The sequence below is a fragment of the Caloenas nicobarica genome, chromosome 4 (assembly GCF_036013445.1).
Source record: "Caloenas nicobarica isolate bCalNic1 chromosome 4, bCalNic1.hap1, whole genome shotgun sequence".
NCBI lineage: Eukaryota > Metazoa > Chordata > Aves > Columbiformes > Columbidae > Caloenas > Caloenas nicobarica.
The window spans coordinates 72,067,814-72,082,948 of NC_088248.1; the positions used below are offsets into that span (position 1 = coordinate 72,067,814).

A 15,135-nucleotide genomic window follows, 5' to 3' on the forward strand; every position below is an offset into this window, starting at 1 on the left:
ATTTTTTGAGCAGTGGAATGGCTTAAAGGTATTTAGGATAGAAATGTCGTCATTCTGGGAGATAAGGTAAAGCCATCCTAGTATATCTGATTATAATATTCAACATTATGCATGCACATACATTTTAGAATAGACCAAGTAGATATACATATATGCATATATGCATATATGCAGTCTTAATATCGGGGATAAATTTGCGTAATTATAGCTCATAATTCGTCTGCGTTGCAGCTATTTTTGAAAGTTAAATAATTGCTGATAGGAGTTGAGTGGTAATTTATGGCAAGAGAAAACGCTCTCGCCTCATCTTATCTTGAGGGTGGTGGGTGTAATTCTGAAGCTGGTCCTGTTTGCTGCTGCTCTAAAATGTGCATTGCTGCTAGCTCTAGTCACGTTTTGGTGGCTTAAAAAATCCATAGCAATGTGGGTATTTTTTTAGTAAATGAAATTATCACCGTGCAGAGAATTTGTAAAATATTGAAACAAATGGAGGTTTGTAAGTGGGAATATTTGGGTATATTTTCCAAATAAAGATACTTCATTCTGAAAGAAAATAACATTTTGTAATAAATTTCCATTTGCTATAATAAGCTAGAGGGGAAAAAAAATTATCTATCTATCTATATATATATTTAACTGATCTAGGTTGCCATAGTTAGGGAAGACAGCAGCTTATCTAAGTAGTAAGCCATTTTTAAGGTACCACGTCTGTTTATTAGCTCAACACTATTCATAAATGATTAGACTGAAATGTGGATATGGCCTTTGAGAAGATGAATGTCATGAGAAAGAGCTGATGGAATTATAACTTCAAATATGTTCCTGTTTATGTGTTTAATGCATTATTAAATGTCATTTGTTTAAAGAAGGAATTCAGTTCATAATGGATGTAGTATAAACAAATATTGTTTTTATATTACTTAGGCTCTATTTGATTTTTGTTTTATGACAGCATTTCAGAATTAAGCTTCCATTATTTACTAGCTGGAAAGAGAGGCGGGGAAGAGCTGGTATTGTGTTTAGGTAGGAAATCTGTGGAAGTCCAGAGAGGAGCTAAACTTTATGGATGTAAATACTCCCTGACTCCTTGAAACACTGCAAGTATGAAAGTACACTTCCAGGAAATACTGGGTAATTTGCTATAAAATAAATATTTGGAAGACTGGACAAGGCTTCCATCATGTGAAAACTGTGTGAGAGTACCACGTTTCTGGCATTATAGAGGATTAAAACAAATTTTAGGACAGCCTGCTAATGCTGTTGATGCGGCATATTTAACCTGCAGAGAGCGAGTACTTGAGGACCTTCAGGAACTAGTAATTGTAAACTTTAATAAACAGGATTTCAGTATTTTAAATACTGCATTTAGGACATGTTTTGAAGCCCTATTGCAATAACCTGACCAGGAAAACGGAGACTGAGGATGTGCCCAAGTGTATTCTTCCCAGGAATAAAGTCTTGCCCTGAGAGATGCTCTGTTATCCTCCTGGGGAAGGAATTGCTCCTCTGACACCCTCATGTGGGGCTGGAAAAGTTCTTCTTGGTGTGTTTCTCAGCACTGGAAAATACCCATTTGGGAAAATACTGAACTACATGTACAGCTTCAGACCTTCCAAGGCCAGTGGGCTTTGTTGTATTCCTAAATTCAAGCAAATACTTCAGACTTAGCAGGCACAAAGTTTTGATAAGCAACGTCCATCTGTCTGATAAGACACTTGCCTTCATGTATTTAAGTAAAATGTTCATCATCCTAAAACTACTAGAAATCTTTGTGTACTCCAATAATGACGACTGTTGAAGTCTGACTAGTTAAGGAATTCATTTGGTATAAATATTCCCCTGTGTAGGTAATCTGTTTTTATTACTTTTAACATCAAAATCAGCAACGTATTTGAAGGAATAAATTACAAAGCAAGGAGAAGCCTAGAAAGCAATTACTGCGGATATGGTAGGGAATTCTCTAACCACCAGTTCAATGATTTTTTTTGTTGTTGCTTTCGGTTATGCTTTATGAAACATGTTTATAGACTCTGTCAGCAATGTTCTTCCTCAGTTGCTGTTGCAAAGACTATTTTTGCAGTTTATCACAAAATGCCAGATTTGCTCAGCATGTAATTTAATCTTATGCTTGGAAGCATCCACATTACTTGGTTATCATGAAATTATTCTTTAATAAAAAGGTATGCTTTGTGATCTATATTTTATTAATTTGGTGAGTCAGTTTATCGATTGTTGCAGATGCCATGAATGTATAATTTGTCACAGTTATCGGTTGCCTGTCAGCAGTTCGTAGCACCACGGAGCTCTTGGGGGACCTTAAAAATAAGTCTTTCTTGATCTGCAAAAGAAAAGCTTTCTCCTGTAAATTATCGTCAAGACTTGGGTTGGTATCGGATTTATCACTTCGCGGAGTGTATTATCCTGTATTAGCAAAAGGCTGCGAACAAATGAATGACACGGCCTGTTCAGGCAGGAGTTTTCAGCAAATATGATTCAGTGATTTTAAATGCTGAGGATGAGGTCAGAAGGAGCACAACATTAGAAATGGGAGGTGTGGACTTTCTCGCTGGTTTAGCTCACTGTCAACTTCAGAATTATTAGGGTCACCAGACTGGAAAAACAAAAGAAAATTCTGAGCTGTTTTTATCCCCTCTTCTACAGTTGACAGTTTGCTGCTGTAATTCACAGCAGTCATGAGTTTCATTGATTGAAATGTTCCTTTTTATGAACAAATATTAATGAATTCCAACTAAAAAGACTACGCATTCAATATTTTATTATTTGTTTTAGTAAAGCAGATATTTATTTCCAAAATTGTTGGACTTAGTAAGAAAATTTACTTTGCTAATAATTTCACAGTTGGTGGCGCAGTGCAGAGCTTTCCATGCTGAAGTTGTGTGGTTCAAATGTCTGCTGCTTTTGTTTTGGTACTTTCAAAGGCTGCGTTTGGAGTCTGTTCTAATAACTCTATGTGTTTGTGTATCGCTTTATTACAAAATAGCGACCGAACAGACACTTCCGAGCTTCCGATTTTAGATTGTCTTGTCTTCCTGGATTCCCTACAATAGTAGGTTTTGGTGCCAGTTGCAATTGGTGTTAATTTATGTAGGGACATCCTTGTGGACTTGACCGAGTTAATGCTTGGACTCGATGACATTAAAGGTCTTTTCTAACCAAATGGATTCCATGATTCTAGGATCCTTTCACGCCTGGCAGTACAAATTCCCTGGGGGGTGGAGCTCCCAAAGTTGTTGGTCTGTATGATACAGACTGGGGGGGGGCTACATAAAAAACTCTGGGAAAAGGACCTACTCAAAAAAAGAAGGAAAAGAGGGAAGAAAAAAAGGGGGTGGAGGGGAAAAGGAGAGAAAAAAGGAAAAACAGAAGTAAAAAGGCGGGGAAGAGAGGGAGGAAAAAAGGGTATAAAAAATCAGGGAAAAAAGGGAAAGAAAAAAAAGGGAGGGTGGTTTGGGGAGAAGCGGGTAGAGCCGCGGCCGGGTCCCGAACCCGTGATGACCCGGTCCCGCAGGCCGTTCGCCACCCCCGCGGCGGCGCTGCGCTTCCCTTCCCCCCCCCCGCCGGCCGGGTAATGAGCTGCGCTGCGGTTGGCTGAGAGCCGGCGGCGGGCGGCCGCCATTGGCTGCGGGCGGGAGCTTCTCCGCCCCCATTGGTCGCGCCCGCCTGCCCCGTATTTTCAGCAGCAGCAGCGGCGACGGCGGCGGCAGATCCCGGTGGGAGCCGCGGCGGGATGCAAGGTGGGTGCGGGGGCCGTGCCCGGGGGCGGGCGGTTCCCCCCGGTCTGGGGCCGAACCCTTTGATTTGTCCGATATTTAATAATTACTGCCCGCCCGCCCCCGGCGGCGCGTTGGGCGGGTGCTGCGCTCTCGGGCTGCGCCAGCGCGCAGCGGCGCGGGGGGGCCGGGGCAGCCGCAGCCCCGGGGAGCGCCGGGTCCTGCGCCGCGGGGTCCGGCCGGAGCGCTCCGTGTCCGCCGGCCCCGCAGCCCTCGGCTCCTGCCCTTGGCGGGGGGTTTGGGGGTGGAAGACGCTTCTTTGTACGTTGCGGGTGTCCCTGCGGTCGTGAAACAGAAGTTTTCCCGGCCAGCGCATCCATGGCGAGATGCCCCCAGCACGATAATTAATTAATTTTTATTGAAAACCGCTGTTGCCGTCGCCTCTGCCTGCTAGAACCCTGCCTTGGGTGGCGTCCAGAGGAGGGTTTCCAGGTGCTGCGGATGCTGCGCGGGTTTGGGCGGCGATGTGAGAAAATGTCAAATTAACTTTCTGCGCCGGGGAGTTTTGCGCTGGGAGTTTTCTCTGGTTTTGTAATTGAGGTTTGCTCGTGTTGAGTTCCGGAAAGTAAATGAGAATCGGTTCGGGCTGTCGTCAGATCCCTGCTGAAAATCTGGGGTCTTTCCCGTAAGGTATTTCTGTGAATTTGCTAAATACTAAAAGACCGTTTCCCCTTCAGTCTGACATGACAGCTAACTGGGAATGGACGTGTTTATGTGTTGTTATCTGAACGTTTTTGTTTGGTTTAAGTTTAAAATAACAAATATGGAGTGAAATACCCTGATTTTTTTATCTTGTCTTGCAAATCTGTTACATGGTTCAGGGACAAATTTGGGTCTATATTATATTGTAATATATCTAATCTTATCCCTTTTTAATGAGGTACTTTACAGTCAACTGTATTTATTGTATTTCTCCTCTATATTTCAACTATTACTACAACTGCTTCTACCTTTTCAAGTTCTGAATTTCCTAGTGGTTTTCATGGCAAAAGTTATTTCTGATTGAGATATCTTTGAAGACTGAAAAATCTTCTGTCAGATTTTGCAACTCTTTTCTGCACAGCGGTTAGGTTGTGTGCTTTCTGTGCCATCTACTAGTTAGCTAGAAATTTAAATATACTGGAGCATCCCCAGCTGGAGGCAGTACTGGAAATTGTAGTATATTTGCATGATCATTTCTGTGATATAAGCGGGCAGTGGGAATTGCAGAAACAAACACCTGATTTGATCAGGGGAAAAATCAGTGCCTGCGTGTTTCTTTCAAATGAAGTTGCTGCTGAAGCTTTAAGGTGCCCTATATAGAAATTTGGGTTAAAATCGGTGGTGCTGTCAGTGATCTACACCTGAGTTTGCTCCTAGTGCTGTTAACCCCTCGTTGCATGTCGTAGAGGCAGAAAGATGCTTTTGGGTCCAGACCTACTGCTAGGCCTAAAAATTTCATTTTCTCTTGCTAGCCTGAAGCTGTAGGAAGCAGTAAAGGTTTTTCTGGGGAGAGGAGGAAGAATTTCTGTCTGTCCCTATCGAGCAGGAGCAACCGCGCAGCTGCAACTTCACATCAGCTTCAGTCATCCTATTTGTAAAAAAAAAAATGATGGATGGAAATGGCACCTGTTGCATCACTAGTGATTTGTCAGCTCCAAGAAAAAATGGGGTATACCTGCAGATTTATGATTATCTACCCAAATCACTTATATCGTTTAAAATGATAGATGTCTAGGGAGTTTAAATTTAATTTAACAGTGTACTGTATTCAAATGATTGTGAATACTTCAGTACGAGAAACGTAGATAGCTATGTATATTTTTTTTATTAGGAAATAAAAACTGTTTATGCAAGTAATATGTACTTTTAAAATGAAGCCAGCTACAGCTCAGTAACAACTGTTTAAAAGTAGAAATAGCTATGCGTACATCTTATTGTATTTCGATTCTGTTACATAACGGCATGCATAGTTTTCATATTTTATAGAAACTTTTTTTCCGAGCACTCTGAGCAAACAGACAAAATCGTGCCTGTGCCTCGCCGATACCCACTGAGGCTTCTCCAGCCTAAACAGCAAATTCTGGTTTCTGACGGCGTGTAAACAGCTGCAGCCGGGCTGGGGAACAGGACTGAGAGACGACGCGAGTGCTGCAGAGCCCGGTTACCCCCCAGCCTGCTGCTTGTTTTCTCACCCAGCCAGATGAGGGGGAGCAGATCGACTCGTTTCTTTCCCTTTTCCATCAGATCATTTATCTGGTACCGTGTACGGGTCCAGTGGCCCCACAGAGCTGAAGGAAACCTTGTCGTTTCTTACTTTTGTGCTTTAGTAAATGTAAAGTGCAGAGTATTACCTAAAAGATGTGCATGTTATTAAAACAAAAATCTTTTCCAAATATAAATAGAAGCTCTTACTAAATATTTTTCTAAATAAGCAAACCTAAAAAGGTCATTCTAGAAAAAGTAAAACTTTTTTTTTTCCTAATTAAATAACAATTTAGATTTCAGTATACACAAGAAGATTCATATGGATACAATGAATCTGCTAAACGTAGATTACTGAAGGATCAGCATCAGTAAATGCATAAATCATAAATTTATTAAAAAACAGCCTCTGAATGACCCATCCTTTACCTACCTGTTGTCTGAATCAAAGGATCGAAGTTTTAGCAGGTATCATTTAATTGTTTTATTGTTGGTGGTTGTGTGTTTGTTTCCTCGGTAAAGTGTGAGGGATAATTGAATTTTCAAGGTGATAGTTTCCCTCTAATAGCGATGTGACTTACAGTAGCACTTTTTCCCTGGTAGCAGCGACGTTTATTTCAAAAGTATAATTTTCATATTTAAACACGTGCAGTGTTAGATTGGAAAACTTTTAGTGACAATTGCAGGGCATGTTTTTTAAGCAGTTATGTTGAATGACAGCAGGAAAGTTAATTTATAGTTTTTAAAGGTCTGTGAATTTTGTATCTGTGATTTCACAGAGCTGTAATGTTACCACCCAGCACTGCCAGTTCAATATGTAATGTTTTCTGGCGGTAGAGTTGCTCTAAGCAGAGAAATAATGTAAGCGGTACGAGGATTTTTATAACCCCCTTGTCACAATTAACTGTGTTTATGAAATATGAATTTACATGACATCTGCCTCCTGGGGCCGACGTTCCCGTCAGAGCCGCTGGTTTCCCAAACCCGCATCGTGTCTGAACCGTCACAGGAGGGACTGGACACCAGGGCAGTGAAATTGTTCACCTGACAGGGATTGTTGGGAAACTTGCACAGGAAACGCAGACTTTTTAAGTATAAAACCTTCTTTCGGTTTCATTTTAGCCCTCGCTTAGGCCTGGCGAGGTCCCTGAGCTCATCCCACCCTGGCTCAGCATTGGGCTGCGATTTGGGCTCTGGCGGACACGACGGTGATTTATTTGGGAGAGAGCGGGACTTTTATTTCCCAAAGGTGCAGTTGAGTTGCAATGAGGTGGGTGAATCCTTGCAAGTCGTTGGGTTCATGGTCAAAGCCACGGGCTGTCTCCTCAAGGCCCTCCTCTGTGTTGAATCATTTTGACTGGAAAAGGCCTTTAAGGTCATCGAGTCCAACTTCTTAGCAGTCACCCCTTAACGATGGATACATCACAGAATCACAGAATGTTAGGGATTGGAAGGGACCTCGAAAGCTCATCCAGTCGAATCCCCCTGCCAGGGCAGGAACACCTAGATGAGGTTACACAGGAAGGCGTCCAGGCGGGTTGGAATGTCTCCAGAGAAGGAGACTCCACAACCTCCCTGGGCAGCCTGTTCCAGTGTTCCGTCACCCTCACTGAGAAGAAGTTTCGTCTCAAATTTAAGTGGAACCTCTTGTGTTCCAGCTTGAACCCATTACCCCTTGTCTTGCTGTTGGTTGTCACCGAGAAGAGCCTGGCTCCATCCTCATGACACCCACCCTTTACATATTTATAAACACTAATGAGGTCGCCCCTCGGTCTCCTCCAGCTCCAGAGCCCCAGCTCCTCAGCCTTTCCTCACACGGGAGATGCTCCACTCCCTTCAGCATCTTCGTGGCTGCGCTGGACTCTCTCCAGCAGTTCCCTGTCCTTCTGGAACTGAGGGGCCCAGAACTGGACACAATATTCCAGATGAATATTATGAATATGATCCCAGTCTTCTGGGAAGAGCTGGCATTTTATATGGTTACACATACCGCGTTTGTCTCATCATAGGCCGCTGTATCTTTTATTGTTTTATTTTCCTTCAGCACTTGGTTTTCTGCCTCTCACCCCTCCTGGCAAAGCTCAGAGATGGTTGTTAACGTCTAACTGGTAAAATTGTAAGCATCACAGCAAAGGCAGGTTTACTGGAGGATAGGCTGGTGAGGGGTCTGGAGCACAAGTGTGATGAGGAGCGGCTGAGGGAGCTGGGGCTGTTCGGCCTGGAGAACAGGAGGCTGAGGGGAGACCTGATCGCTGTCTGCAACTGCCTGAAAGGAGGTTGGAGCGTGGAGGGGGTTGGTCTCTTCTCCCAAGTAACAAGTGATAGGACAAGAGGAAACGGCCTCAACTTGTGCCAGGGGAGGTTTAGATGGGATGTTAGGAAAAAATTCTTCATGGAAAGAGTTGTGAAGCATCAGAACAGGCTGCCCAGGGCAGTGGTGGAGTCGCCATCCCTGGAGGGGTTTAAAAGGCATTTAGATGAGGTTCTTAGGGACATGGTTTGGTGCCAGAGTTAAGTCAGGTTATGGTTGGACTCGATGATCCTGAGGGTCTCTTCCAACCGAAATGATTCTATGATAAAGTACCTGGGGAGATATTGATGCTCCAGTTCCTCCTCAGTAAGTGTGGGGAAGGATCAGGACGTGCTTTATAAAAGATGCAATTTTCCATTACGGGGCCGATGTGGGGCACGAGTAGCGTTTAGTACCAGTGAAAAATGGGCACGATGGGGAGAGACTGTGAAAAACTTTAAAAATTTTCATGCATCTTGACTAGTAAACATTTCGGGTCTGGCACTGCCCCTCGGGGCAGAAACTGTGTAATGTGTCAGATCTCAACGTAGATGGCGTGTTGGCATATGCAATATTTGCGATATTCAATACACGGAAGTTGTTCTGAAACGTTCACGGTAAGTGCTGTTGGCACGACGTGCTGTAGATTTTGAGGCACAATACTAAGAAATGAGTGCTCAAAGTAGAGGTTGTACAGGTTGGTGTGAGGATTCGTCCAGGCTGTGAAGTTGATCTGAATTGCTCTCTGCTGGTTTTGCCACCGTTATTCATGGCAAAATAATTGAGGCCATTTATAAAGCAAACCGTGCTGTTGTGAAGAATAGCGGCAGACTGTGCTGTGTGTTACCTTTGCTTCCGAATTTTAGAAGATAAAGTCGAAGATCAAGTGTTATATCTTGACACAACCATCTCGCCCAACCTGCTCGTTCCTGTGCACGTATTTAGTCCAGCCTTCTGCTGCTGCCTCGCGAGGCTTTACTGCTAATTTGTCTCTTACTGATATTTGCAAATTATTACGATTTCTAGGTCAGAGTGAGAAATTTTGTGCAACAGGTAGTCGTTGTAGTGGAGGACAACCGTACTATCTTAGAGCTAGTTAAATCTGGTGAAGGAAAGAGTCCAAAGTATTTAATGATCTCTTTTTTGGGTTATCTTTCTAGAAAATGGGAATAATAATCATAATAAAAGGTACTTTAGGACATATTAAATATTTCTGAAGCTCTTAGGAATCATAATTAAAAATAATTGCCTAGTAAATTGTCTATTTAATGTAAAAAATAAAAGAACTAGTGTATATTAGCTTTCATAATCATTTAAATAGATGCATGTAGTTTATTTACCTACTCAGTGAGAACTAATAGCCATTGAAAGCAAATAGTTCTTCAGGAGATCTATATTTGCAAAATAAAATTATTTAAATCAAGGTTTCCAGTTCACCAGTTTAAATTACTTTTACATTTATGAGTTAGGCTTTGATTTAAATCATACTTTGTACTGTTAATGTTCAAAATTTATCATCAACACCGAAGCCGTGAACACAAAAGGCATTCTTGGCAAGACTTGCGGAATGTAATGTCAGTATTTTTCTCTGGAATACTAAAAATTTGGAAAACAAAACCTTCCTCTCAGCACTCATGACGTTTGATATCTGGGGGGGAAAAAGCCCAAAACAAGCTGCAAACAATTGTATTTTACTCAACAGCCCAATGGGTGGCTGTGCCAGTGGCTTTTAGGTGGGGATGACGGGGCTGGGTAGAGGGATTTTGAGCGTGTGCCTTTGTGGTCGTTGGTCTTTTTAGAACCGGAGGAATGTTTATGAAGATTTTTCTTGAATAGGTAACATCCACCTCTTCATTACGCTGTTTTACATGTCTCCGGTGGTGCCGCGTGGTCCCGGGGATGCGGGAGCTGTAAATGATGCTCGGGCAGGTGCCTTGCGGACACGGTGCAGTTGGAATGACAGTCCTCACTTCCCGTCCCTTCGCTTGCCCTCGGAAAAGGGTGCGAACAGGGATCTGATTGGCACCCGTTAAGAAATGGCGATTTCGGCTGTAAATAATGATGCTTAAAATGGCGATTTGCATTTGTATCTTTAAGGAGTAAATACCAGATTGCATACATAGGTACTATAACTAGTTCCGTAGAAATTAAAAAACTCATTAAATTACTCAGTTAAAAAAATATATGTATAAATACTCTGGTATGCTACCACCATTTGATGCATGGATACCTTGATTTTAAAAGTTCTTAGTATTTAGAAATACTGTAATGTTTCCAAACTGTTGAATTACTGTTCGAATGGTCCATATTTTAATTGTTTTGTGTGTTCCTATTTTCATTCGTACTCAGAATATCTTTAAATAGAATAACCTGAGTTGTTACTGTAATATATTGGCACCGTACTTTAAAAAACAAGATCAATAATTATATTTGTTATCCTCTCCGAAATTAAAAAGAACAAACAAACAAAAAACCCCAAACAACAGCAAAACGCAAATCCAAAGCCTAAACCAACCAACCAAACCCTCCAAAACCCAAACATTATTTGCTGAATTGTTAAAAAATGTTTGGCTTATTTTGTGTGGGCCCACTTCAGTGACCAGAATGTCAGCAGAGTCTTTGTTTAAATGTTTTTTCTTTATTTTATTTTTTTCCTCCCACTCCCACCCACACATACACCTGTTCATTTAAGTCTTTTGGGCCAGACGTTCCTTATATTTGCTTGGGCTTTCTGGCTTTTTTTTTTAACTCTTCATTCAGTTAACCGCATGTTGTCAGTAGTTCGGGCACGTCCCCTTCTGGTTTTGTAGGCTGTCTGTGGAAAAAAGGCTTGTTTCCAATGGCAAAGAGTTAATCTGGCTCAGAGTTAGATCAACTGTTGCAGCAGCTCACGATAAACATCTGTTGCAATACTCCCAGATGAGAACATTGTTTTCAAAAGTATTTACTGCACGTTTCGAACCCGTGCACTTTACTTGTGGCTTTTTTTTTTTCCCCCTCCCAATTGCTAAATTCTTACGGAAGGATATAAATGCAAAGTGTCTATCTCAGTGGCTGTGTTTATTTTATGATACCGAGAAGGAAATGTGATTATTGAGTTATGGTTCCCGTGCTAAAGCCCCCAAATGTTTCTGACGGGAGTGCAGAAGCGCACGTGTTCTTAATGAAACCCAACTGGGGGAGCCGGCTCCGGACACACGGCCGCGTGTGTTGGAGCTGCGAGTGTTTGGGAGGCCTTGGGGTGCTGGTCCTTGGGCTGTTGTCCTGCTCTGAGCTGGACAAGGTCACGCTGGGGAGAGGAGGGGAGTTTTGCTTGGATTGGGAACCTTGGGACTTGGACCTTGGAACGGGTACATGGTTGGAAGGGTTTGGCCAACAGGACTTGCGACTTTGCCATTGAGGAAACCTTCTGCTGTTTCCTTGGAATGTCCTTTAAAAGTTTTTTTTTTTTTCTATTAAAGTTTTAAAATTCTCAGCGTGTCAAATAATGACAATTTCTCCCTCATCTGGCCTTTGAAGTTAAGTCTTCCAGCAGCCACTTCTTGCTGCAGCGCGGGATCAGGAGCAAGCAAGCCAAGCAAGCTTTAGTAGGTTTTCCCAAAACATCAACAACCTCCTTCCCTACCCCGCCCAAACCACAAAACCGAACCATTCTCCGTGTCTCTGGGAAAATAAATTTGGAAAACAACGTGGAATATCTTAAGTGGTGAATGTCTCCCAACAAATCGTTCTTTCTTATGCTAATAAGAATGATGCTCTTAACGAAATCATGTTCAAAGCGTTTTCACCCATATTTCTCAGTGGGTGAAAAGTATTTTGTTCTGAATTTCCTATGCTTAACGTTTCCTACCACTGCCAAAGAAAAATATCTGAGTACTTTACATGTGTGCCGATGGTCACCAGAATTAACTCTTTGCGTAGTAGTCTAAGGAATGTAGATGGTGAAATGGGCGATTTCCACACAGCAAAACTGCTTGTAGTAGAGTGCAAGAGTCTGTAACTTTATTTCTTGCTGATTTTTCTTAGGTCTGGCGGAAACACTTGTTTTAGCAATAAATCTGTAAGAACAGCCGTACCGACTCAGACCGAGCGTGTCTAATTCAATATCCTGTCTCCGATGGGGATCAGCAGCAGGTATCTAGGGAAGGATACAAGAACAGTGATAAAAGGGATACAATTTAAGGTGAGATTTTAGTTTACCGGTGTTATGGTGGTATCAGGACTTTCAGAATTGGCTTCCTAATTCTGATGCTGAAATGCCAGATGTGCAGAACTTAACAAGTCGGCTTTCTCTTAAAGACTATTATAGAGATAGGAGTGTAAAAGGAAAAAACGAAACATCGAAAGTAATGGACAGTATGTAAAATAGGGAGAAATAATGGGATAGACTGGGAAAAATTTAAAAAAGGGGCTATAATTATTGCATAGTATAAAGAAATGGTGGAAGAAGAGGTGAGGGCCTCCAGGACCCGATGGGTTTTCAGCCGTCGTCTGCGTCACGTAATTTGTGTTTGGGGAAGTGTTGGGAATAACCGGGATGGGAAGAAATAGTTGTCCTGAGCCTGGTCCATGGAAGAAAGATGGTAGAGGGCAGAAGGATGAAGTGCGAGAGAAGCAGCACGTGGGAAAGGGGAGTGGGAGCGATGTGTGCGTTAAACCTGCAGAAGCTCTGGATTATTCTCTGTGAATATCTGCCCATTCAAATTAAGGAATAAGAAGAACGTGTAGGGAATATCTTCTGCAGGTTTGCACTGAATCCCTTGTAGCGTTGCCATACTTTTCCCGGGTTTCAAGACACGCAGGTTTTATTTTTAGTGCTACCCTGGGTTCTGTTTTATGGCAAACCTGTTCCAGCTTGCTGCAGTCATTACTGTAAGGCCATCTAAATAGCAGCTTGAAAATACTTGAAGCAATGTAAATAGTAATAAATTATTTTGTCTTTGTGTGGATTAAAAGGTACACCTAGGATGGACTTGTTCTTGGGTCAGGTTTTTTTAATTCTAGAGAGCAAAACCAGGATGAGCCTTCTTTTACTGGTATGCGGATGCAGTCGTGCTGTAGTTTAAATAACAGACATGAAGATGTTGAGATGAGGATACTGTCGCTTTAGCTTTCACTACTTAAAAGTAGATTTTTAGGGAGCTTTTACAAAGGTATATGGAAGACTTATTGACTGTCTAAAGTGAATTCAAGAAAAATACTGATGAGGAGGTGTCACAGCGACCTGCTCACCAAAATAAGTCATATTGCAATGCAGCAACCATCAAACTGGACGAATTTGCATTTTCTTGTATGTATAAGGATGAAGAGAAGATGATGCGTTTGAGTGCAAAAGGGCAAAAACCATCTTGTGTTTAAACACAGAGTACATAATCCTATGGGCAAAGGAGTTTGGTACAACCAGAAAAAAAGTGGGTGCTTTACGGTGTCCTTATGGATTAGATAGCTTAATCTGGAGGTAAAGACCAGGCAAAGGAAATTTTTTAGCTCGTAGATGAAGTAGGTAGGTCCAAGATCAAAAAAATACAGACTCATCATTAATAATTTGGTATTTTTATTTATACATATATAAATAAATTATTATAAATTAATAGTATTGTGTATATATAATATTAGAACAAAGTTTCATGTCATTCAAGGAAAAAAAATACAGAAGCAGCCTCACAATATAGGAACGGGAGGTGCCTGAGAAACACCATGTGTTTCAGAATTGAGCTTCATTTATGTTTTTAAGAGGATTATAGGAAACTGATGCTTTGTCAGTTCCCCAGAAGGCTTTTCCCAGCCTGACACTCTCAAATCCAGGGAGCCTGGAGCTGGTTTTCTCCAATATTGGCTGTGGAAGGTGCTTTGATTTGCAGCCGGTTGTTACTGTGGGCAGGAGGAGCACGGGGTGAATTGTGCTCCCTGTCTCTGCCGGAGAAATTCACCTTTTTTCTGGTTATCTGCGCTCCTGGAGAACCTGACTCTTTGTACACGTCTCGTTGGTAAATAAAATGAAATGCAAGCTCCCACAATTTCTACTCTCAGTAGGAACACAGGAGCTCTAATGAGGCATATATAAAATAAAATTTTTCGAAATATGATAATCTACTATATGGTTGTTACTGTGTACCTTTTAATAAAAGGTTTATAAAGTCAACGTTTTGCTTATTTTCCCCCCATCGGGGCAATGTTACTTAAAGAATCTCCTTAGAACAATAAACAAACATTCTCCAGCTTTGGTCTGGAGGATGCGTTTTTAAACCGCACCGAGGAAGTTTTACGGATGATGTTGTATTTTCTGATAACGTATCTCCACATTTGCCTGCCCGCTTTCCAAAGTTCTCCGTGGACACCCCAATGATTTAATGGGCACGGACGGATAATGGATATGCTGCACCTCTATGTCATATATTTAACATAAAAGAGAATATAGCCTTGAATTTCAACCTTCACTTAAAGAATTTTGCTTTTCCTCTGCCCTCATAGATTATTGATTTGACTTTCCGGAGAAGATTCCTCAGGCTCCAAGAGGAATCTGATGGCCCATTGCTTTACAGTAACTTTTTACACTCAGACTTTTATTACCTTCTATAATTTTGTTGTGGTTTCTTTAGTAAACAGGAATAGTCCTACATTTCTGTTTCTAAACGCCTCTCATACTTGTGCTGAGCTGTTAATGGGCCTGTTAGTATTGTTGAAGTATTAACAGAAGAATAATAATTGCTGTGTTGTAATTGCATTGAGTCTAAAAAAGCTTTCTCATAGAATATTAATGAGAGCCTTTTAGATGTATGAATTATTGTTCTTAGGAAAGAAAATCAAACTACAAAAGGAAAACAAAAAAGAAAAAGGACCATTCCAGAGGAGCATAATAGTGAAAATCAA

The 15,135-nt window shown here is 41.7% G+C and overlaps 1 protein-coding gene across 3 annotated transcripts in view; it reads left to right on the plus strand.

The window, feature by feature from the left end:
* CTBP1 (C-terminal binding protein 1) overlaps nt 1-15,135 on the plus strand; it is a 187,723-nt gene that overhangs the window by 27,375 nt on the left and 145,213 nt on the right. The window contains exon 1 of one of the 3 annotated variants that reach the window (XM_065634243.1): nt 3,698-3,755. The exons of the other annotated variants lie outside the window; for them this stretch is intronic. Coding sequence (XP_065490315.1) covers nt 3,749-3,755 — 7 coding nt within the window. The 5' untranslated portion in view covers nt 3,698-3,748. Of the gene's footprint in view, nt 1-3,697; nt 3,756-15,135 lie in introns of those variants that run through there. 3 annotated transcript variants of the gene reach the window in all.